This window comes from Urocitellus parryii, chromosome 1 (assembly GCF_045843805.1).
Source record: "Urocitellus parryii isolate mUroPar1 chromosome 1, mUroPar1.hap1, whole genome shotgun sequence".
NCBI classification, from domain to species: Eukaryota; Metazoa; Chordata; class Mammalia; order Rodentia; family Sciuridae; genus Urocitellus; species Urocitellus parryii.
The window spans coordinates 230,765,154-230,788,445 of record NC_135531.1 but is presented as its reverse complement, the minus strand read 5'-3'; the positions used below and the strand labels follow the sequence as shown (position 1 = coordinate 230,788,445).

General features: G+C 35.1%; 1 protein-coding gene across 23 annotated transcripts in view; it reads left to right on the top strand.

Moving 5' to 3' along the window:
- Window positions 1–23,292, top strand: part of Ttn (titin) — a 266,326-nt gene that overhangs the window by 107,456 nt on the left and 135,578 nt on the right. For 12 of the 23 annotated variants that reach the window (XM_077802977.1, XM_026391974.2, XM_026391969.2 and 9 more), the window contains 42 exons: window positions 385–786; window positions 1,205–1,267; window positions 1,651–1,728; window positions 1,891–1,968; window positions 2,549–2,635; window positions 2,883–2,963; window positions 3,913–3,996; window positions 4,368–4,454; window positions 6,637–6,720; window positions 6,933–7,013; window positions 7,163–7,243; window positions 7,413–7,496; window positions 7,751–7,852; window positions 8,266–8,370; window positions 10,265–10,345; window positions 10,531–10,608; window positions 10,853–10,930; window positions 11,089–11,172; window positions 11,466–11,549; window positions 11,764–11,847; window positions 12,554–12,634; window positions 12,933–13,151; window positions 13,874–13,951; window positions 14,151–14,225; window positions 14,419–14,511; window positions 15,266–15,343; window positions 15,540–15,776; window positions 15,994–16,077; window positions 16,262–16,339; window positions 16,829–16,912; window positions 17,170–17,253; window positions 17,459–17,542; window positions 17,751–17,993; window positions 18,314–18,400; window positions 19,509–19,583; window positions 19,741–19,824; window positions 20,350–20,424; window positions 21,021–21,173; window positions 21,769–21,846; window positions 22,428–22,496; window positions 22,642–22,746; window positions 22,887–23,180. In XM_077802977.1, coding sequence (XP_077659103.1) covers window positions 385–786; window positions 1,205–1,267; window positions 1,651–1,728; window positions 1,891–1,968; window positions 2,549–2,635; window positions 2,883–2,963; window positions 3,913–3,996; window positions 4,368–4,454; window positions 6,637–6,720; window positions 6,933–7,013; window positions 7,163–7,243; window positions 7,413–7,496; window positions 7,751–7,852; window positions 8,266–8,370; window positions 10,265–10,345; window positions 10,531–10,608; window positions 10,853–10,930; window positions 11,089–11,172; window positions 11,466–11,549; window positions 11,764–11,847; window positions 12,554–12,634; window positions 12,933–13,151; window positions 13,874–13,951; window positions 14,151–14,225; window positions 14,419–14,511; window positions 15,266–15,343; window positions 15,540–15,776; window positions 15,994–16,077; window positions 16,262–16,339; window positions 16,829–16,912; window positions 17,170–17,253; window positions 17,459–17,542; window positions 17,751–17,993; window positions 18,314–18,400; window positions 19,509–19,583; window positions 19,741–19,824; window positions 20,350–20,424; window positions 21,021–21,173; window positions 21,769–21,846; window positions 22,428–22,496; window positions 22,642–22,746; window positions 22,887–23,180 — 4,524 coding nt within the window. The remainder of the gene's footprint in view (window positions 1–384; window positions 787–1,204; window positions 1,268–1,650; window positions 1,729–1,890; window positions 1,969–2,548; window positions 2,636–2,882; window positions 2,964–3,912; window positions 3,997–4,367; window positions 4,455–6,636; window positions 6,721–6,932; window positions 7,014–7,162; window positions 7,244–7,412; window positions 7,497–7,750; window positions 7,853–8,265; window positions 8,371–10,264; window positions 10,346–10,530; window positions 10,609–10,852; window positions 10,931–11,088; window positions 11,173–11,465; window positions 11,550–11,763; window positions 11,848–12,553; window positions 12,635–12,932; window positions 13,152–13,873; window positions 13,952–14,150; window positions 14,226–14,418; window positions 14,512–15,265; window positions 15,344–15,539; window positions 15,777–15,993; window positions 16,078–16,261; window positions 16,340–16,828; window positions 16,913–17,169; window positions 17,254–17,458; window positions 17,543–17,750; window positions 17,994–18,313; window positions 18,401–19,508; window positions 19,584–19,740; window positions 19,825–20,349; window positions 20,425–21,020; window positions 21,174–21,768; window positions 21,847–22,427; window positions 22,497–22,641; window positions 22,747–22,886; window positions 23,181–23,292) is intronic. The other 11 variants (XM_026391984.2, XM_026391978.2, XM_026391968.2 and 8 more) reach the window with 10 other exon arrangements.

Sequence of the window (23,292 nt, the reverse complement as noted above, 5' to 3'; positions counted from 1 at the left end):
TTCAAAAAGAAACGCATTTGCAAGAATAATTGAAACTTTAAATAAAGATTCATTGCAGAAACATTAAATATAAATTCCATTAAATTATCAACTGGAGTTCCCATAAAACAATGGAAGAGGTATGCATATGATATTATTTATTGAGTCCATATTTTTGATACTGGAAAACCCCCTCAAGAGTAGAGTATATCTTGATACTTTCTGTCATGTATCATAGTTCATAAAAATAGATTACCAATGCAGAGAAAAATATGTTATCAATATAAATGCTGACATGTGGGGTACTTGATAATGTTTGACTATGTAGATTTTCATTTAATAAAGCAGTTGGATGGATATAATTAATATGCTACTATTATCTTTATTTATTTATTTTTATTTTAGCTCCAGAAATTATTGATGTATCCTCTAAGGCTGAAGAAGTAAAAATAATGACCATCTCCAGGAAGAAAGAGGTTCAGCAAGAAAAACAAGCTGTGTATGAGAAAAAGGCAGTCTACGAGGAGAAGAGACTTTTCATAGAGTCTGTGGAAGAGCCCTATGATGAATTGGAAGTGGAGCCATACACAGAGCCCTTTGAAGAACCCTATTACGAAGAACCAGATGAAGACTACGAAGAGATCCAGGTAGAAGCTAAGAGGCAAGTTCACGAGGAATGGGAAGAAGACTTTGAAGAAGGGCAAGAATACTATGAAAGGGAAGAAGGTTATGATGAAGGGGAGGAAGATTGGGAAGAGACTTACCAAGAGCGAGAAGTCATTCAAGTTCAAAAGGAGGTTTATGAAGGTATGTGTAAATTGGGCACTCTTTTCCTCTTTTTTTGCTCAGCTCATTGTATTTTCAGTGCTATGTGAATGTGCAATGATGAAATGATCACTTAGATTTCTTGAGATCAGAAATCTTTGAAAACTTCATCTTTAAAACAGGCATATCCTTTGAATTACGATCATGACATTATAGGCTGAATCAATTAGTCCTGTTTTCAAGCTCCAAGTGCTGTTTTCCAGGGCAGGACTTCCAACTTGCACTGTGTTGCTGTATCTCTTCTTGATTTTGCTTTGAAACCAGCACTGAGTCATGTCAGCAATATGCTACCTAACCTGATTATCTTCACAATTATGTATGGCTTTTATCTCATTTGTAATTAATACTATTATAACTTAATGACTTAAGCCTCCCTACTTATCCTGTGTTTTTATTAAAGAATCACATGAGAGAAAAATTCCAGCAAAAGTGCCTGAAAAGAAAGAAGCACCGCCTCCTAAAGGTAGGTAGCTGGAATTATTTAAATAGATCAGAGCATCAACATATCATTATCATGGCTTGTTTGGCAAAGATGTATGAATCACCAGTTCAATCCAATAGGCACAACTTCTTCTCTAAGCTTTATTGTGTTAGTGATTTTTTTAATAATTTATATCTAATTCATTCAATGAAACAGATGATAAAAAGAATGTTTTGATAAATTTAAAATAAATACAACCAACATAATTTAAGCACAGAAACTTGTGCTTAAGGTTCAGAGCACCAAACCTGCCTCTCTCTTTAAAAAATAATGCATATATATGCATATATACATATGTGTGTGTGTGTAGAGAGAGTTTTAGTAGAAATTCTAAAAGTACTGCAATTTCTTTAAAATGCTTGCAGTTGTAAAGAAGCCAGTAGTTGAAAAAGTTGAAAAGACTTCTCGAAGAGTGGAGGAAGCAAAAGTTCAAGTCACCAAAGGTATTATCATTTAAAACATTCCTAGCATCATGTACACCAGGAATCTGTTTACTGATGTACTCATGTTAGTTCTTTATATAATCATCTAAACTAAGGTACTTTTAAATTTTTGCCAAAGCAATATCCTTCACAATACAAATATATTTGTACATATTTTTAAAGTACCCGAAGTTTCAAAGAAGATTGTTCCACAAAAACCTTCCCGGACTCCAGTACAGGAAGAAATTATTGAAGTGAAAGGTACACATCTTTGTCTTTCAGCTACCAGTTTTAAGCATTTTTAGTTTTGCATATGGATATGTGTACATATATTGCTAGATAACTCACAAGTCATTTCCAAAATAGCACATTTTTTATATAACATATTCTTATATAATTGTACATGTGCATAATTTAAATAATATCATCCTCTATTTCTGCTTTTAGTTTTGCTTAAAAATTACATTTTAATTTAAGGAAGGTTTGTGTTTAATGAGTAGTTTTCTAACTTTAATATGCAATATATTCCATTGCATATAATATTCCCCATCCTCTCATTTATATGAATAGACCCTAATGGATTTAGAAAAATACTGTGTTGTATGTGAAGAAGTTTTGTCTATTTGATTCTTAATAATATTTGAAAGGCTGCATAGTTTGTATGTTGCTCTAAATCAAAATATGATTTGTTTCCTTGTTGAAGCTAAATTTGTTCTCAACTGCTCATATTAACCCATTCAATCCATGTCCAAAGACCTAAATATAATGTAATATCTATATGTTTCATCTGATGTCTTGTCCTAGAAAAAGAAAATACTAATGTGAAATACTCTCTTTAAAGTACCAGCCGTGCATACAAAGAAGATGGTCATTTCAGAAGAAAAGATGTTCTTTGCTTCTCACACAGAGGAGGAGGTGTCAGTCACAGGTATAAGTCAAATTTGAACTTGGGGTTCAAATGGAAGAATCTTAAATGGATGTTTATTCTTCTTATTTAATTTGTGATCTTGTAGGCCTTTCTGTCCTCTTGTAACTCTGCCACCCTTTTTGTTTTCATTTGTCTGTTTTAATTTATTTCCATGTTCTTTGTAATTTATTTCCATGTTCTTTGTAAACTGCGATTGCCACTCTCAACATGGCATGTCAGTAATTAAAACAATACGGTTTTTTTAAAGTTCCGGAGGTGCAAAAGAAAACTGTCACTGAAGAGAAAATTCATGTTGCTGTTTCCAAAAAGATTGAGCCACCACCTAAAGGTATTAGTACTTCATGTTAAGTTTGAGATCTTTTCAAAGTTGGTATAAACCCCATAGTGTACACACAACCATAATAATAATGAATATTATAATATTCAATAACTGTACACAGGACATAATGGGGGATGAGAACCCCACAGGAGAGGAACAAAAAACATGAGGCTGCTCCCTGCTTCAGGAAGCTCGTAATCTAATGACCAGGCACTTCAGATGTGGCAGAGCCAGCTCACACTCAGCCTGTGGTTAAATTTTTAGGAAGTTTTCAGTCAGTGGGTTTCTATCACCATTATTAAAAATTAAATTCTATAAATGTACAATTAAATAAATTCAAAGCATATTAATAGATACTTAAACTTACTACTTCCTATTTCACTGCATTTTATGATTATCAGTGTGTCTGAGGTCGTTTGTGCTTATTTTCTTTGTGGTAGAAATACTATATAATGGTGTCCTGCTGCACCTAGACAACGAAGTCACATTAGCCAGCATGTCAGAATTTATACCACCAAAAATTAGAAGGTAGAGTAACTGTTGTAGGCCAATGCTCCACCCACTCTCTCCAGCCAAACTTTTAAGTATTTATGATATAAAAAATGCTTAGATAATCTCATGCAACTGTTCTCATGCAACTGCCTTATAAAGTTGCTACCCCAAAACAACAACAACAAAACTATCCTCAAAGTTATTGATGTTGCTCAAAAGCTGTCTCTGAGGAACAGAACCTGGCACCTCAGAGGCAGGGGTGCTCCAACCTGTAGGCTCCAACAGTTACAGGTGACAACCATCATGTTATCTGATCACTCAGCCATCTCCATTGATCCTGGTTTCTGATGTATCACTTTCTTGCATTCAGCTGATGTAAAAGGGCGTGTTTACTCTTTAAGCATTGCAAGAATGTATGCCTTGTCAAAATGCTTAATTTCTCAAATATGGCACATTTCTTTTAAAGTTCCTGAGCCACCTAAGAAAGCTATTACAGAAGAAGTGGTCCCTGTTCCCATTCCTAAAAAGGTGGAGCCCCCAGCACCCAAAGGTAGAATAATATTTTTGAAAAATTAATTTATAACTTCTGTCTTCTTGTATCTTTTTCTATGAAACCTGTGTATGAATGAAGTAGCATCTGTAATGTTTTAATGCTGTGTGTCAGTTTCATTAATTTGTTGTGTTATATGAGTATCAAAAACCATTTTAGACACCAGGCCCTACTAACCGGGTCTTTTTTTTGTGTACTATTTGTAATGTTTACATAGTATTGATGTGGTCAGCATTTCTTTCTATCACAAGTAGAGCATGTACCATTAAATTCTTACACTCTTACTGAGGATTTATGCTTTAATGTAATCTTAAATGTCTCAGAAGGAGACTAGACTTTTCAACATTGTTTCAACAATGGTATCTTTAAAGTTCCTGAGGTTCCCAAGAAACCTGTGCCTGAGGAGAAAAAGCCAGTTCCTGTACCCAAGAAAAAGGAACCTGCTGCTCCCCCAAAAGGTACACAGAACTGATAATGGGGAGACCCTGTGCCCCAGACACCAGCTCCTTGCTTTGTACTGCCTTCAACTGCACTGTGCCGTCTTCCAATTTTGTCTCTTGCGTGATGTTTGTTTTTAATGTTTGACAGCTTTGGGGCTGTACCTCCTTGATGTACATCATATATAATATCGAGTATTCCTGAGGCACCACCAAAAAATGTTGTTAGAAGACGTAACTATATCAAACAGCTATCTTAAATTTTTAATATCTTCCATCTCTTGGAGAAAGAAGAAATATTTATGAAACTTGTCTTTTATAGACCTGTTTCTAGGGGGAAAAAAATCCCTTTTGTCTCCTGTGTACATGACTTTTCCTTAAGAAAACCATTTGAATGAATAGGAGGAGATGGCGGGTGTTTGGCACAAGTAAATGTCAAGTAGATAAAGACTAACACAATGCTGTTTGTGATGGCCACCCTTCTTAAGTGTCAATAATAACAAATCTTCAGTAGTGGCAAACATGGACATTTTTTGACATTTATTTTCACCATGTTTCTTGAGATATTAACTGAATTTCATTATTTTCAGAAATGTGGCAGTTAGTTTGTGTATTTTTATACAGGATGTTTTTATTAAAAAATGTGCTGCTACGGTATATTACCAATTACTAATTTTCTTGTTGGTTTGGGTGTTTGGAGGCTTGGGAAGAGTGATAAGAGACACAATTTTTTAATTGGTTCTTTTTAGTTATACATGACAGTAGAATCCTTTTTGATAAGATTACACATACATAGATTATATCTTACCCTAATTAGGACCCCAATCTTATGGATCTTATGGATGTACATGATGGTGGAATTCACTTGAGTATTTTCATATATGTACATAGGAAAATTATGTCAGATTCATCTACTGTCATTCCTAAGGTAGGAATAGGATAGGAATAAAGGCACCGTTGGGGCATTGAAGGTACAACTATACACACCTGGTCAGTTATTGAGAGATTTGGAAGTCAACATCATCCAATTTCAGAGAACCATGCCTATTGAAGTCTTGCATTTTGAATATTATCCCTTTTTTGCCTGACCTCCCAATGTTTCTACATTTTCTTCCTGAATGAAATCTGCTTGTCTCTTTCTAAAATATTCAGAATTCTGAAGTTTTTTTAAAAAAACAGGTTAAACCACTAAAAAGATAATTTTGACTATCTTATCCTTAAATACAAACCATTACTAATACCAAAATTACTTGATCACACCTGAAAGGGACACAGAGGTATCTCTCATTTATCCAAACAAGCACACATAGTAACATGTGCATATGTATAAATGCTGCTTATATATAAAACATGACATACATATAAAGATGCATCCCTATGTAATTATACCAAGATAATTACAAATGCAAGAGTAGCAATGTAGGGATTCACAAAAGCTGCCAGTATGTTATGTAAGATGGGTACTATTATTGCCAATAGTGCATGCTGTTAAAATTCATCTTCTGATTAAAAAGTCACCATCATTAGTGCTTAGAATAGATCAATTAAACCCCCCTAAATATTTTTTTGTTGTTGTAAGAGACCTCATTCAGAACTAGAGTCCTTAGAGGAAGACAGATATGCACATATCCACAACATTTTATACACAGATCATTGTCACAGTAGATATAAGAACAAGAGACCTAATCTATAATAAGTTTTTACCAAACTTTGCATACACAACAGGCATACCTGAAAATATCACCAGAAATGGGGGTTAATAAGTTATATAGATACAATTATTCTGTTACTTCTTAGTCTTAGTCTAAAATTAAACTCACTGCCATTGTGAACCTGATTTCTTGGTACAAAGAATAGTTTTTTCTAGATACAGTATCTACACACTATAATCACTGATTTGTCTTTTGCAAAAGCAATCTAATATATAAGTAAAGGATGAATTATATACACACATCTTTCTGTTATATAATCCATTTCTAATTGTCTGAATCTAAGTGTCCCTAAGACATTATTTGTGACAATGGCCATATTTGTGACTTTATTTATAACCTTTATAAGGTTGTAGTTAGCTTAATTTTCTGCAGTATTTCACTGATGCATAATCTATAACACTAACAAGCTTCATAAAAATTTGTGGGTGTGCTTGTGCCCCCTGGTGGAAGTATTCATGTTTCAACTAATTTTCTGTTTTAAAACTTTTAAGTTCCAGAGGTGCCAAAGAAACCTGTCCCTGAAGAAAAGGTTCCTGTTCCTGTGGCAAAGAAAAAGGAAGCGCCCCCAGCTAAAGGTAGGGTGACTTGCTTAGTACAGCAGTCCCATTCCTATGTCTTGTGTGCAAAACATCTCGGGTTTGGCTGTTAGTTGAATTAGTTTACTTCAAAATGAATGTTTTATGTGAGTGAGACTTCAACAAGGGTGTCTGTCCAACCTGTCTATTTTCTTATAAAACAAGTGCATTAGCTACTCTGTAAAGTCAATTCTAAAAAATGTCTTTTCAAGTTCCTGAAGTACAGAAGACAGTTGTCACTGAAGAAAAAATAACTGTCATTACTCAAAGAGAGGAGTCTCCACCACCAGCAGGTACTTTATCCCATCTCCATGAAATAACTTTGTCTTTCCTTGAAGCTTCTTTAATTGCATGCCTTCTTAAATGGGCCTGCCCGCCCGTTCTATGTTGCCTATTTGTTGTGCCTTATTGAACATTTTAAAATTAAGTTCTATTCTTTAAGTGCCAGAAATACCAAAGAAGAGAGTTCCTGAAGAGAGAAGACCTGTTCCTCAGAAAGAGGAAGAAGCTCCACCACCAAAAGGTATTTGTCCCTCCATCTTTCCAAGTACCATCTTTATACAGCGTATGTCATAGCTAACTGTGCTTTGTCAGTTTTGTGACCCGGGTGTATGGTGGTTGCCTATCTGTGTTTTGTGTGGGGCTTCAGTGAGATAACACCGAAGCTCTAAATGTATGTCATGTTTCTTAAGTGCCAGCTCCACCTAAGAAACCTGTCCCAGAGGAGAAAGTTCCAGTGCCAGTTCCTGTCGCTAAGAAAGCTCCCCCTCCCCGAGGTAGGATTTGTCTCCGTCCTCTGACAGAAATTGTGTAGCATGTGAGTTCTTGTTGTTGCTGTTGTTGTTGTTGTTATTGGGTCTCTTCCTGTACTGACCCTCTGTCTTGCTTCTGAGACTTTGTATACTCACCATATTTGTTTTCCCATTTTGCTAATGAAAGTAGTGTACTGTACAAATCTTCCCAAACCCTAAAGAGAGAGAATTGTTAAAATTCTTGCATTTTAAACTTCAACTTTAATGCTTTCTTAAAGCTGAAGTTTCTAAGAAAACTGTTGTAGAAGAAAAAAGATTTGTTGGTGAAGAAAAAATATCCGTTGCAGTTCCTCAGAGAGTGGAAGTCATGCGGCATGAAGGTACATAATCCAAGTGAAGGAGGAAGGTCTTTTTGTGTTTCCTTAGAGTCTTGTTTCCAGATGTGCTTGTTGGCTTGTCCTGACCAGTTACTTCCCTTGTATTGATATTGGAATGTGTCTACCTGTCATAGCCTTCTGGAATTGCCTCTTTTATGTCTACAATGATCTTAAATCATTCTAAGGAAGTGAATGGGTGCTAAAAGTGGCCCTACCTGAGGATAATTTGAATACCCCTCTCAGCCTTGAGCTGTTCTGTCCCTCATCTTGAATCAGCTCTCTCCCTCTTGTAATGAAGAAGTACTATGACCCTCAGCAAGTGGAAGAACCTTCATCCATCTTTAGTGAACACTGGCCCTTACTGGTATTCAGCATGCTGAATTTAAATTTAATCTTATCTTTTAACGTATCTGCAGAGGAGGAATGGAGTTATGAAGAAGAGGAACGAGTGTCTGTTTCAGTCTATAGAGAAGAGGAAAGAGAGGAGGAGGAGGAGGAAGTGGAGATTACCGAATATGAAGGTAAACAACACAGACACACACGCTAGTGATGATCTGGAGTCTGGATGTTGTCTTTCACAGTTTATCAGACTAATGAAAAGTCACACCAAAAAGTGACACAGATTCAGTGAACATCATGGGCCTCATTCACTGTATCTTTTGCTCAAAACACAAGATTCAGGAGCATTACACAAAATTAGCATATTTCTTGTTCGTCTCTTCTTACTTAGCTATATAGGAGAAAAGGGCCCAAAATTAATTAAGGGAGAAGGTATACCTATCTGTGTTTATCCTTTCATGAGATAGGACTCAACTTCCGCATGGCAGACTAGCATAAACTTCACTTTGGTAGTCAAAATATTTTTACTGTGGTCCACAGTTGAAATGTATTTTATGTTACAATAATACATACATATTATTGTAACATAACAAATACATATGTATCTGAAACACTGTAGCAATATTAGCCTTATGTGATATACTTGTGATATTCTTCTATATTTTCTATGCCATTCTATTCTATGCATTAACAAAGGCAAATGACCACCATTAAATTGATTGCACAAGTTACTAATATGTCCTGAATCACAGTTGTAAAGTGAACAATAAAATACTAATTACCTCATTACTTTCCAGAAATGAAGGCCATATTCATGAATCTGAAACTGACTCAAAGGGCTTTCCTTTATTGCACATATGGAGAAAATAATTATGTAATATCTGTGATCAGATTGACTTGTTATTCAGAGGTTCCTGCACCTTATAATACTAGTTCTCTATCATTTAAGCTGTGAATTTATTTTATTGGAGTACCCTTTCAGTGAATTAAGATAGGAGTAGTACAATCCAACATTCTGACTGAAGCTATATATCCAAAAAATAAAAATAAAAATGTCCTAAGAAAGTTCTAGAATAGCTCTGCTTTAAAATGGAACCAATAAAGTTTCTTAACAAGTTAACTCTCTTCTTGGTGAATTGAAGAGTTAAACTGTAGTTAATTTAACCTGCTTTCTCTGTTTGGAAGAAAAGTTCCTCTGAAATTCAGTATGCACAGTATAAATGGAATAGTTTGGGACAGAACAGGATGGGATATGACTTCCCAAGAGGAAGCTTGCTAGTTCCATTATACTTCCCAGAAAAGGTCATGATGGTGGGCACGGTCAGGAATCCAGTGAATTTGAAGAGGACCCCATACATTCCAGAAGTATCTAGAAAACCAAACATAACATACACATAAGAAATGTTCTTGTTGCCTGGGTCTGATTTCAAGTTTTTGATGGTATAGATTATAAATGTTCTTCACTACTCCAGACTTTAGGTGAAGGAGAGGTACTCTAGGAATTCTTAGTCTTCATTAAGCTTAAAAGATGGGTGGCCCGTTAGATTTACCTTCACTGTAAAGAGCTGATGTGTTTTTAACTAGACTTTTCTATTCTGTAATTAATTTAAATACATAAATTGAAAAGTCACCATTCTTATCCTGCAAAGCAGGGAAGGGGGGCATAAAATATCTTGCAAGTCACTTTTAAATCCTTATGTATATGTTTGTCCTGCAGCCTTCAAACCTAGAGTGTTGGGTTATTTTTGCAAGTTCCCTTCAAATCTTGTGTTCTTGTTTATTTTTTCCACTAGCATTTTTATTGTCTCATATGTGTCCTATTATTCCTATGAATGTAAGTGTTATTATCTTTATGATATACTTGAACATTAAATTAATGAGACGTAGTTCCCATACTCTTTACTAAGGTGTTTGCTCTGATTAAATATCCTTTAGGTATTTAAAATGGAAACAATCAGGAGCTTTGCAAGTGTTAAACTTTTGCTATTTTAATTATTCTTTTAAATGATAAATCACAGCTAAACTTAAACACAAAGACACTACAGCTTTTCTTCTTTAAAATTAATGTCTTTAAAGTGATGGAAGAGCCTGAGGAATATGTTGTGGAAGAAAAGCTACACTTTATCTCTAAGAAAGTGGAAGCTGAACCAGCTAAAGGTATATGGAAATCTTAATTTTATTTCTCTGTCGGTTTGTTCTGTTCTTTCTGTTCTCTTATAGCCAATTTATCCTCTGTATTGCAAATATTGATAAATAGCATGACTAAGAAAAAGATTTCTTACACTTTTATTGTAAAAAAAATCTGCACATTTTCTACAAGTATATTTTATAATCTTTTCAAGTGCCTGAGAAGCAAGAGAAGAAAATTATAGTGAAACCCAAAGTTCCTGCTAAAATTGAGGAGCCTCCACCAGCTAAAGGTACAATGTCTCCCAGAGAAGCGCAGGACTGTTTGTGTTCACACAGTAAGGCCTCTATTTGGCACACCCATATTTCATCAGCACAGATCTGAACATTTTTCTTGAGCATAGTCAGTCGTGTGTGTGTGTGTGTGTGTGTGTGTGTGTGTGTGTGATCTTTTCAAAAAGTAAGTTCTAAGACCCCAAACCATGTCACCTCTTAATGTAAGGCAAACTAATATTCTTAAACCTAATATTTCTAAAGTTCCTGAAGCACCAAAGAAAATTGTGCCAGAAAAGAAAGTTCCTGCTCCAGTTCCTAAAAAGGTGCCACCAGCCAAAGGTATATTGTGTTTCGCTTTATTCTTGAATCACTCCTGTCTCTCTTTCTTTATCTTAATTGATACATTCTTCAAATTTGTATAGCAAGAATAAGAAAATGAATGTGCCAATGGAAGCGCTTTTCATGTCATTTAACCATGTTACCTGATGTCTTTTAAGTGCCAGAAGAACCAAAGAAACCAGTCCCAGAAAAAAGGGTTCCTCAAAAAGTGGTTGAGATAGAAGAACCTCTCCCAGCCAAAGGTAAACACAATCTCCCAGCACACATACACACACACAAAATGAGAGAAGTTTTAAAGTCTTTTCTTTCTTTCTCTAGTTGCTGTTCTTTGGGTCACAACTTGTGTGTAGAGTTTATTGTCTGTTGGTGGCCTTGGTGTGTTATTGCCTTGTCTTTGAGTAGAATCCTACTGACTTGTGATGTGTTGTGTGTGCATTGTAAATTCTTCAAAAATGACAGTACTTTCTGGCAATACATATTTTAAAAATTCCACTTCAAGCAATATAATTCCCTAATATTAAAATTATCTTTTAAGTGACTGAGAGGCACATGAAAATTACCCAGGAAGAAAAAGTTCTTGTTGCCGTAACTAAAACAGAGGAGCCTCCAAGAGCGAGAGGTACATCAGCCTTCTAATACCAATAGTGTTGTCTTCACCCACCTTCCTAAGTGCTTTGGTCATGGGTGTGGGTTCTTGTGGGTGTTATTGTCATTTGACATTTGAAATAATGAACATGTCGAGTCTTTCATGTTTTCATTACTACTGTATGGTTGTCTTTTTTTGTGGTGTGAATGAGGGAAACAATTCTTTAAAGCGAAATCTATCTTTAAAGTGCCAGAAGAACCAAAGAGAACTGTCCCAGAAGAAAAAGTTCCCAAACTCAAATCCAGAAGAGAGGTGGAGCCACCAGCCAAAGGTATACTGACTCCTTCAAGAAATCAAACTAAGAATCTAGTTATTGAAACCATCCTAGTAGAATTAGTATCACTAGAGAAAATTATTTCAATACATATCAGAAAGTAAGAAATATAAGTATGCTATTTCATATCACTTCATAACGAAACATTCTGAGACCAGAAAGTACGTTTTTCCTAAAATGATGTGAATCTCCCCCAAAATATATAGTTTTCTTTAAAGTGTGTTTGTCCTTTAATTTGTCTATTTGTCCATTAGCTAAACTCATTTGCCTAAATGCTTGTTTATGTGTCAATCTTTGATAAAATTTTTAATCTTGAATTTTCTACACTGTATCAATAGAGCTTTTAAAACTACCCTAGAATTGAGGTGCAGAAACTGTTAATGTAACACGTTTCTCTTTAATGCTTGTGCTTAGTCATTATTTCTGTTGTCTTTTTTGTTAACTCTCTTGTAAATTCTGCTTGAGCTTCCTAAAGTTTTTCATTATCTTTGAAGTACTAAGTGGCTTAGACAGAAACCAATTCAAAAGTATATTTGACTATATTTATTTCCAAGCCTATTGATTTTTTTTGCCATTTAAATGAAAAGGTTTAAATGAGCACCATTATGGCTGTCTTCGTCCTTGGATTACTTGTATAAAATTCCTCTTAACATATATATTTCTGGAATCTTGCCATTTACTTATAATAATTACTCTTTTAAAGTGACTGAACTCAGAAAAAGAGCTGTTAAAGAAGAAAAAGTGTCCATTGAAGTTCCAAAGAGAGAACCTCGACCCACGAAAGGTATATTATGCTTTGATTAAATAACATAAAGCATGAAGCTGTTTGACTCTTTGCCCACTAAGTCCCAATTTTAGTCCTCTACTTTATTGGCTCATTGTTGACTAAAGTCAGGGACTCAGACATTAGAAGTCACCATTGGTAAATGTACATTTTATGATGTCTTGACCAGTAGAGGATAATCAGGGGCTCCCATAACCAGTGCATGGAAATAGCCCAAAGGAATGAAACCAAAGCATGGTTTCTATCATCCCTAAGTGGGCTTCAAATAAAATGCTGCCTGTTGTCAATATTATTCTAGAAGTAACAGTAACAGAAGAGAAAAAATGGTCTTACACCCGAGAAGAAGAAATTGTTTCAGAACAACGGGATGAGGACTACCAGGAATATTTAGAATATGAGGATTATAAAGAATATGAGGAGTATGAACCAACTGAAGAATATGATCAATATGAAGAATATCAAGAACGTGAGTTTGAACATTATGAAGAGTATAAAGAGCATGAAGAATATATCACAGGTATGAACAAAACTGCAAATCCCAAACTACATTAAATATACGCAAATTCCATTAGAACAAGATAAAACTTTGGATGTCCTAAGAGATTTGTAAAGAACTTTGTTTCATTTGTCAAAATCAGAATATTTTTTTCTTGGATAATGTCTGGGGGAAAAAATCTCTGTGAATCTTAAGCTTCTTTGGGGGCTTTACTACCCTCGGGGTTCCCATCATCCAAACTTAACAACTACTTCCAAAGTAAAGACAGACAAAGCGCTGTTTTACCCAATGAAGACCAAATTTGCAGGCAAATAGTTTTAGTTCTGAAGAATTTGTTTTACTCATAGAATAAATTCCTACTAGGATTTTGAAACAGATCAGTGTTATTTAACTCATTTACTTTCTGATGTTTTGTGGCCAAACTCTGAGAACATTCTTCATAGTTCTACACATTGGCATTAAAAACCAATATTATAGATGGAGGAGTTTCAGTCACGATTTTGTCTATTTAAAGTAAATGAGCATTTAATACATACCAATGAGTTATAATTACCTGAAGTACAGAGCCAGGAGAAAAGGGTAATAGAAGTTGTAGGTCTCTCAGAGTTTGTCATAACTGCACCTCTGAGGCTATGCATGCACTGTAGGTAAAAGATCAACTATTTTAATTTATTCCTTTTAAGAAGTATTTTTGATTTATGCTCTAAAGTCTAACATTAAGTACCTTGTATGTGCTTTTAAAGAACCTGAGAAGCCTGTTCCAGTAAAACGTGTCCAAGAAGAACCAGTTCCCACAAAACCAAAGGCCCCACCAGCTAAAGGTAGAGTGAGAAAAACTCTCAGTCATGAATTATTTGGTTTCCTGTCTGTCTGTCCCCTATAAATATGTGTTCAAGTGACAGTGTGCAAATCATGTGTTTGGGAATATTATGTTGTATATGGTATTTAACTTTTTGTTCTTACTAACTCTTGAAAAATCTGGTTCTGGTTTTTAAATCTCTTAATATTGATATTTTCAAGTGCCGAAGAAAGCTGTCCCCGAAGAAAAAGTACCTGTGCCCATTCCAAAGAAACTCAAACCTCCACCACCCAAAGGTATATTGCAGAGTAATATCTAGCCAAAACAACTGTGTGACTGTGACCATGTTTTAGAATCTTGTCTCTTGTTCTGTTTCACTGAGTGTAATGTTCTGGTTCTGATTCTTATATTTCAGTTTTTTGTGTATCTTTATTTCATAATATTCATGGGGCTGGCTTTAATGCTCTTTAATAATTAATATCTTTAAAGTGCCTGAAGAGCCAAAGAAAGTTGTTGAAGAAAAAATACACATTTCAATTACCAAACGTGAAAAACAGCAGGTGACTGAACCAGCTGATAAAGGTATAATGATTTCCTTCCTAGAGTGTGGTCTTTTATCATGTCTCTTTGGACATTAATGTAACTATGTTTTGCTTATCTTTGTCATTTTTGTGTCTCCTATATTGTTAGGAGGATGTTGGATGTAAAAACCTGTAAATTCAGGATAAGAACATAATGTTAAGTTTAAAAAGAAAAATTATTTCAAAATAGAGCCACAACCTCTTATGCAATGGCTATGTCCTGCCACATAATTATGATATGTAGAAAATAGAATGTTTGGATTTGAAATTAGGTACCATTTGGCATATTCTTGCAATACTTAAACTAATGTAATGATATAATAATATTCACCAAAGTTTGATAACTGTTTATTCATTCCAAATTTATTTTGAAGATTAAAAATAAAAGATCATTCAATGTCCAGTCACTTATTTTCCTGTTTTATGCTAAGTGTGAAGTAACTTCTGGGCAAAATCCAGGAATATATGTACCTTTTTAATAAAGGATGTTTCTTATGAGCAGAGACATTTGAACACTAAACATCATTTTACACTTGGATTCTGCTACCTCACACTTGACTACTTCTGTAGATTTTCATTTTTATAAAGCTCAGAATTGTTTCCATAGCAAACATAAACTTTTTTATAGAAGAACAATTGTATAACGATTACATCAGAGATTGATACAAAATTATCTACTTAGAGTACAACAAAGCTACTAATAGCTGGGTAACCTGTTTTTGACCATAAAATTTCCTTATACTTAATTTTTCAAGTGCCCATGAAGCCCAAGAGGGTTGTCACAGAAGCAAAAGTACCAGCCCCTAAAAAAGAAGTAGCACCTCCTGTTAGAGGTACTTAATACCACTTATTTTAATGTACTGTTTGTCTTCTTTGCTGTGGAATTCATGTTCAGTTCTGTGTGAAATCCTTTTGTGAGAAAGATAAAGCCTTCTCTTTCTTTTGTTATAAATGGGCTTGTGTTCCTAAAATGTCTTAGTTTTGTTGAGTAATAGGAAAACGTCCAACTTAAAAATAATATCTTTAAAGTGCCAGAAGTGCCTAAAAAACGAGAACCAGAAGAGGTTGCCCTTGAAGAAGAGGTTGAAACCCATGAAGAGGAATATATTGTAGAAGAGGAGGAGGAGGAGTACATTCATGAAGAGGAGTATATTCATAAAGAGGAGTACGTTCATGAAGAGGAGTACGTTCATGAAGAGGAATACGTTCATGAAGAAGAAGAGCTCATAACTGAGGAGGAAGTAGTGCCCGTGATACCAGTCAAAGGTAGATGATATGTCCTGAAAAGGGATGTGCAGCAGTGTCTTTAGAGATTAGGTGTCTGGCTTGGTCGAATTCTGGGGGTTATTAGTATTGATGACCAATTCTGCTTATTTTAGAAACAGCCTTTTTTAAAAGATATTTTAGTATGATAACTGCAGGTGCTTTTCACATTTTTATCTTTTCTGCAACATTTCCAAAATTCTTAATAATATCTTTAAAGTGCCTGAAGTACCCAAGAAACCTGTACCAGAAGAGAAGAAACCTGTTCCTGTTCCCAAAAAGAAGGAAGCCCCACCAGCCAAAGGTATACCACCAACCACTCACATGACATATATATGGGAGACTTAGTTTGCTTTTAAATAGTTAACTCTCTTCTGACTACAAAGTGTTTTGTACCTTATTCTCTATTGTGAAAAGCATTAAATGTGCTTTATATAGATGAGTTTTTACTCATAGTTAGAATTTAACAATAAATGATGTCTTTAAAGTGCCTGAGATTCCTAAGAAGCCAGAGGAGAAAGTTCCTGTACCTATTCCTAAAAAAGAGAAGCCTCCACCAGCGAAAGGTACATTTATTTATAATCCATCAGTGGAATGATTAATAATTTACTTATGTAGTGTAACGTGGTGAGCCATAGCAATCCTTTCCCCCATGACATTATTAATAACATTAATGCCAGGATAAAGATCACTCAGAAGTCAGCAGGTTACCATGTATTCTCTGAATTTTGCCATTGAAGCATGCTTATACTTAACATTTAGCTCTTTTTCTTTAGTGGAAAGTTCTTAGTGTAAAATAAATTCTTTTAGCAGTATCAAAATGGACAAAGCTATTCTTTACCAGGCATTGTGTACTGTCTTTATCACTAATCCATGTTTTATTGAGTGTTTTCTATTTTAACTCTTGTGTCTTTCCAGTCCTTTGTTTTGTGACAATTACTATTTTCAGTGAGATTGTTACAGTATCTGTGATGTTTCAATTAAAGTCTTAAAATTTCTGGATTCTTAGCTATGGGTGAAAAACATGACATTAACCATATCTGATGTCTTTAAAGTTCCTGAAGTGCCCAAGAAACCTGTGCCAGAGGAGAAAGTACCAGTACCAGTGCCTAAAAAGGCGGAACCTCCACCGGCCAAAGGTACATGACCTTGAAAAGCCACATTATCTTTAATTTCTTATTTGCATAGAAATTAAAAAGTAATTGGTTTAATTCTCTGCTTTTTAGTGATGCAGCTCTTTATCATTTCCTTAAGGAAAACAAAAGATTTTAAAAATAAAATACTTCTTGGAATTTCTTTCTCATACTTTCATTGCCTTGTCTTAATCTTTTTGAAACTATATTTGACTCAATATTTTTATTTTACATAATTTTTTGTCTAAATCATTTCTTTAAAGTGCCAGAGGTGCCCAAGAAGCCTGTGCCTGAGAAGAAGGTGCCAGTTCCTGCTCCTAAGAAAGTAGAGGCTCCACCTGCAAAAGGTACATCATTTCATCACTTAAAGTACTCGGGGAGAATCCTCACAGTTATGTATATTCCTATGTGAATTTTCCCATAATATTAACATGTTCTTAAAAGGCACCTGTCTAGTTAAATATATAAGTCAAATATTTTATGATTCTTTTTTACATCTATTTGCAAGACTTTTAATAGAACACATTCTTAAAGACAAAAATATCTTTAAAGTGCCAGAGGTGCCAAAGAAGGTCATCCCAGAAGAAAAGAAACCAACACCAGTTCTGAAAAAGATGGAAGCTCCACCACCCAAAGGTAAATTAATCTCTAACAAAACCAGGGCCAAAAGGAAAATTAACTGGTGTTATGCACCCTCGTTAATTATAATTAATGCTTGATGATATGTATGCTGGTGATAGCTGTTGCTTTATGATCACAGAATATTTGCTTCTCATGTTGTCACATTATCATGAATATTGTCCATAAAAGTGATGCTCGTGCAATTGAATAAATATCTTTAAAGTGCCAAAGAAACGTGAAGCAGTCCCAGTTCCTGTAGCTCTGCCTCAGGAAGAGGTAGTTCCATTTGAAGAAGAAATTGTCCCTGAAGAAGAAGTTCTACCTGAGGAAGAGGAAGTTCTACCTGAGGAAGAAGAAGAATTCATACCTGAGGAGGAAGAACTTGTACCTGAGGAAGAAGAAGTTGCACCTGAAGAAGAGGAAGTTCTTCCAGAAATTAAACCTAAGGTGCCAGTACCTGCACCAGGTATAGCTGCTCTTCTTGGAATCAAGAACTCTTTTGTGTTGAATTTTGTCTTTCCATCATTTTGTTCATCTGTACTTTTATCTGTAATACTTTACTGTGTATGTTTTCTACCATGTCAGTCTTAGGACACATTCCAGACAAGTCCTCTTCTAATTGTGTGTCTTCATGGTGTGTCTATTGTCAATTATCTGAATGTCTTTTAAATGTTTGTGTTATGAAAGGTTATTAATTGTTTGTGGTCTTATTGTTGTGTGTCTTTTTGTTTTATATACAACATTGTACATGTGGTTTTTAATGTCTTCAAATGAAATGTTTTTAAGTGCCTGAAGTGCCAAAGAAAACTGTACCAGAGAAGAAAATCCCTGTTCCTGCTCCTAAAAAAGTGGAACCTCCACCACCTCCCAAAGGTACACCGCCCCAAATCGCATACATGTTCTTCACCGTCACTTTACCAGATAGATTATGGTGGAACTGCATTTCGGGAAAACTTACAAAGTGAGCAGCCACACTTCCACTTCTAAAACTGTTCAAGGCACTGATATTCGTTACTTTTTCGTGTGTGCTTGGAACACCATGTTTATTAGAACAATGGTGAAAGGAAGTGTTGTTCCAAAACTGCCACAGGAGTTCTGATCTCTCATGTAGATATTTTGCAAAGCTTAATTCTCTATAGAAAAAAAAATTTACCTGAAAAATATAATGAATAAATATTCTTAAATCATCCTTCATTCATTATATGATGTGCCTTTATAACAGGAGGATGAAAGGGAAGAGAAAGATTAATGCATTTATCAAAACAGAGGAATGGCTTGTCTTCTCATACATATGTGTAAATAGTAGCCCAGCAGGTTTTGATGCTAGCCTGGGCTTTGCACCCTGCTCTGTTCCTCTGATCAAGTTTTTTAACCAATCTGAGCCTCAACTTCCTCTCCCTCAAAAATAGTGATTCTACTGTCATGTATAACTAATTTAAAAAAATAAATTTTTAAAAAAATAGTGATTCTAAAATGAGTCCTAATGGGCTCAGATATTTTTGTGAAGACACAATGTAGTGTAAAAGTACCTCATCACTGAATGAATAGAATCCAGACTTGAAATATTAAACCAGGTCATAGTATAATGCATAATGGTCATATTTATGCCTTAATACCCAATGTTATTTGCTAAAAAAGGTCCTGGCATCACTACTTAAACACAACCCTTCTATCGGGAAATATATATTAGTATAATGGAATGGAAAGGCTGGTCTTTCTTGGATTTTAAGGATTCAGAAATGTTTTATAAATAGTGATTTAATAAATCATTAGTGAAATTTAATAGATGAAATGATAGCATTGTCCTCAGAGAACCAAATAGGTTTCTGATCCCTTGCTCTGCAAACGCTCACTCCCAACTTGCATCACTTCTGTGTCCTAAGTAATAGTTGCATGTTGGTCTTTCTGTGTGTGGACTTCTTGATTTCTCTCTTTCTTGTCCCTCAAAACAAATTCTTATCATGAAATGATGTCTTTAAAGTGCCTGAGGTCAAGAAGAAAGTACCAGAGAAGAAAGTGGTCATTCCCAAGAAAGAGGAGGCTCCTCCTGCCCCAGGTACTGCATCTCCGAGAACATTCCACAGTGTCTTTTCTCCCCTTCAACCATAAAAGTCAAAACTCCTGTTTGGTGTTTATTAACGTAACATGTATTACTGCTATGTCTCTTGTCTTTGTCTTTGTGAAACTGAAATTATAAAATAATATCTTTAAAGTGCCTGTGGTACCTAAGAAACCTGAACCAGAAAAGAAGGCGCCTCCTCCCAGCCTTAAGAAAGCAGTAGCTCCTCCAGCCAAAGGTATACCATCCCCTCCAGGGATGGGTTTGCTGCATTCATGTTGAAGTGTGGTGCTATCCACCCAGGACATTCAACATACATGTTTGTACTCTGTGGTCCGTGCTGACAATCTTCACTTTGACTCTGTTGTGCCCTTGTGGGTATTATGTCAGTTTTGCTCTTTGCATTGGTGTGTTTTGTGTTGTTTCTCTATGTTTGTTTGTTTTTTTCAAAAATAAAAAATAAAGTCTTTAAAGAGCCAGAAGTGACAAAGAAATCAGTCCCTGAGGTACCCATTGTTCTTCCTAAGAAAGAAGAGGGTCCAGCAATAAAAGATAAAATCTCCCTTTAATAGATCCTTAGTCTTAAACCACAAACCTCTTTATCCTTTCTTCATTAACTAATTCTTTGAAATGTCAGTGTTTCATCTGTGCATGTGTGTTGTGATATCTACTCTCTTGTGTTGAAAATTGGAAGCTTGATCTTTAAGTATTCTTCTTCAACTCTTGCATTTTAAGTGCCTTAAAAAAATCAATATCTTTTAAGTTCCTGAGGTGCCTAAGAAAGTAGAAGAAAGACGAATCATTCCACCTAAAGAAGAGGAAGTTCCTCCAGTTGAAGGTAGATGACTTTCCAAGAAAATAGCATTTCAAAGTCATCATTGTCTTATTATTATCTAATAGTCAAAGGAGGCCAGTGCACTTTTCACCCCAGAAAATAAACATGCAGACTCTAAATTACCTTTATCTAATAGAAATTGGGCAGGCAAACTAATACCATTTGAATCTCCTCTGGCATGTTTAGCTTACTTGTCTATTTGCTAGGTTTTATTTCAATAAAAATTCTGGAAGGGGAACTATTTTCTGTGGGAAATATTTTACCAAATGGCTTGATTATCAATGATGGAATAAAACTTGTCCAAGTAACATTCTAGGTAACTGGTACAGATCTGATATCTACTTGTTAGTGGTTGTTGGACACCAAACAGGTCCATTTCCATTAAAATAATAATTTTAGCCTAAATTTTCAGAGGTTTTTTCCAGTTTACAAATGATGAAAAGGAACTAAGATTTTGAAAACTCCAGTAGATTATTTTTTTTTAAGGACTAGTGACTTTTCTCTAGCATCTACAAGGCTGAGCAGGCTTAAGATGTATCATTTTAGTCTAATATTCAAAAGAATTGTAAAAATAACTTAAAATAATCATCTTTTAAAAGTGTTTGAGGAGCCTGAAGAGATTATTTCAGAAGAGATCCCAGAAGAACCACCTAGCATAGAGGAGGTGGAAGAGGTGGAGGAGGTGGAGGAGGTGGAAGAGGTGGAAGAGGTGGAAGAGGTGGAGGTGGTCCAGGAGGTGACGCCACCTAGAGGTACACCTGCTCTTATGGGTTGGACACTAAAATACGTGGCCTTCTAAATCTTTTTCAGAATTTATCTAAACCCAATGTTTACCACTCTACTCTCCTTACATCGCCATATCAATGAATATTGAAGAATAATTACTCCTGGTACCTGAAGCTATCTGACCCTTTATTTTTTTCTCCTAACTTTTCCTACTTCATCTTCAATACAACTAACAACCAAGGAGAGATGATTTTTCTGTTATTGGCACATTGATACTTTCTCCCAGATTGGAATTCTTATTTTTGTCTTCAATGTAAATGTGGAGGAGCAATTTGTGTGGCGAAAGTGTTCATTTTTTAGAATAATTCTTAACCTTCCGTTCCTGAAGACCACCACAATCTTTTGCATAATTGATGTTACATTTGCTTATGGGGTTTTCTAGTAAAATCCTTCACACCTCTAGAGCCACTATGCCATATATATTATTACCCTTTAGGTTGCTAACATCTTTTTGAAATACATTAGTGTTTTGTGTTTATTCTTTTGGAATATGAATGTTGTTCTGTTCCTTACATGCTTATTCTGTTCATTTTTCAAAATGTCCATAAAATATCTTTTAAGTGCCTGAAGTGGTTAAGAAAGCAGTACCTGAAGCACCTACTCCTGTTCCTAAAAAAGTGGAGCCACCACCAGCTAAAGGTATAGCAAATCCTCATTAATATCTTTAAATTCCTATTAATTTTCTTTCCAAAGAGCAAATGTCTTCTTTCACTGTTTATAGTAATTTAATGTTTGAATGTTGATGGAATGTTGATGTTGTTACAAAATTTTTAATTCTCTTTGCTTCCTATTCAATTAATCCTTTCAATAGCATCTTTCCCAATTAGAATGTACAGTTCCTATCATAATAAACTTCTCAGCAAATATCATAGTGCCCAACAGAATGTATGGCTCATATTAGAGTTTAAGTACTCTGGGATGCTAATTACTTCAAGACAGTTCGTCAAATGAAAAATAGTAGAAATAGGTCCAATGTTGGTAACCTCTACTATTTAAAAAAAAAAAAAAAAAAAAAAGCTCAGGTTCTTTGTGGACTAACCTTCTAAGGGTAAGGCTAGCACAAAAGAATAGTCTGGAAAAGTGTCCTATTGCCTGTAAAATAGGCGTCCAACAGTTTGGAGTGGTGTCGAGTTTTATTGTAATGTCAATGTTTCTGATGCTCTTATTCATGTGCACTCTTGAGCATTGTCAGCTAACTAAAACACCTAATATCTTTAAAGTGCCAAAGAAAATTCCTGAGGAAAAAGTACCTGTTCCTGCTCAGAAGAAAGAGGCACCCGCAGCCAAAGGTACATCTTCTCTAAAACCTAAATCTCCACTTTTACCTTTAAGACTTTCATGTTTTATGTCCTTGTGTCTTGATTGGTTATGACGTCTGTTGTCTGTGAAAGTTTATTCTTGAAGGTCTTAAATATTAAAAATGTATCTTTAAAGTGCCTGAAGTACCAAAGAAAGTCCCAGAAAAGAAAATCCCAGAAAAGAAAGTCCCAGAAAAGAAAGTCCTTGTGCCTAAAAAAGAAGCTGTTCCCCCCACTAAAGGTATTTTTGGAAAGATCTCTGTTTTTGGTTTTTATGTTGCATGCAAGCCTTTTATTAGTAGTTTTCTTACATTTTCAATTTACTTCTTTGTTGCTTCTGTGTTTAAAATAATAAATCTCTTAAAGTAGATGCTCTTTCAGGGAGAACTGTTCTTGAAGAAAAAATATCAGTTGCCTACCAACGAGAGGAAGTAGTAAAAGAAAGACTAGAATTAGAACTAGTAGAAGCAAAAGTGGAAGAAGCTCTCGAAGAAGAAGAATTCCATGAAGTTAAAGAATACTTCGAAGAAGAAGAATTCCACGAGGTAGAAGAATTCCTCAAAGTAGAAGAACGCAGGTTTCAAGAACACAAAGCTGAAGAAGTGCATAGAGTCATAGAGTTTTTAGAGGCCGAAGAAGTGGAAGTATATGAAAAACCCAAAGCTCCACCTAAAGGTAGAGGGAATTGTGCAGATATTACTCTTTGTTATATCTTGCTCTAACTGGCTTTCTTTGGAAAGTACCTTGTATGTTTAGTTTGAAACAGTAGAAAAACCTGTGAAATACT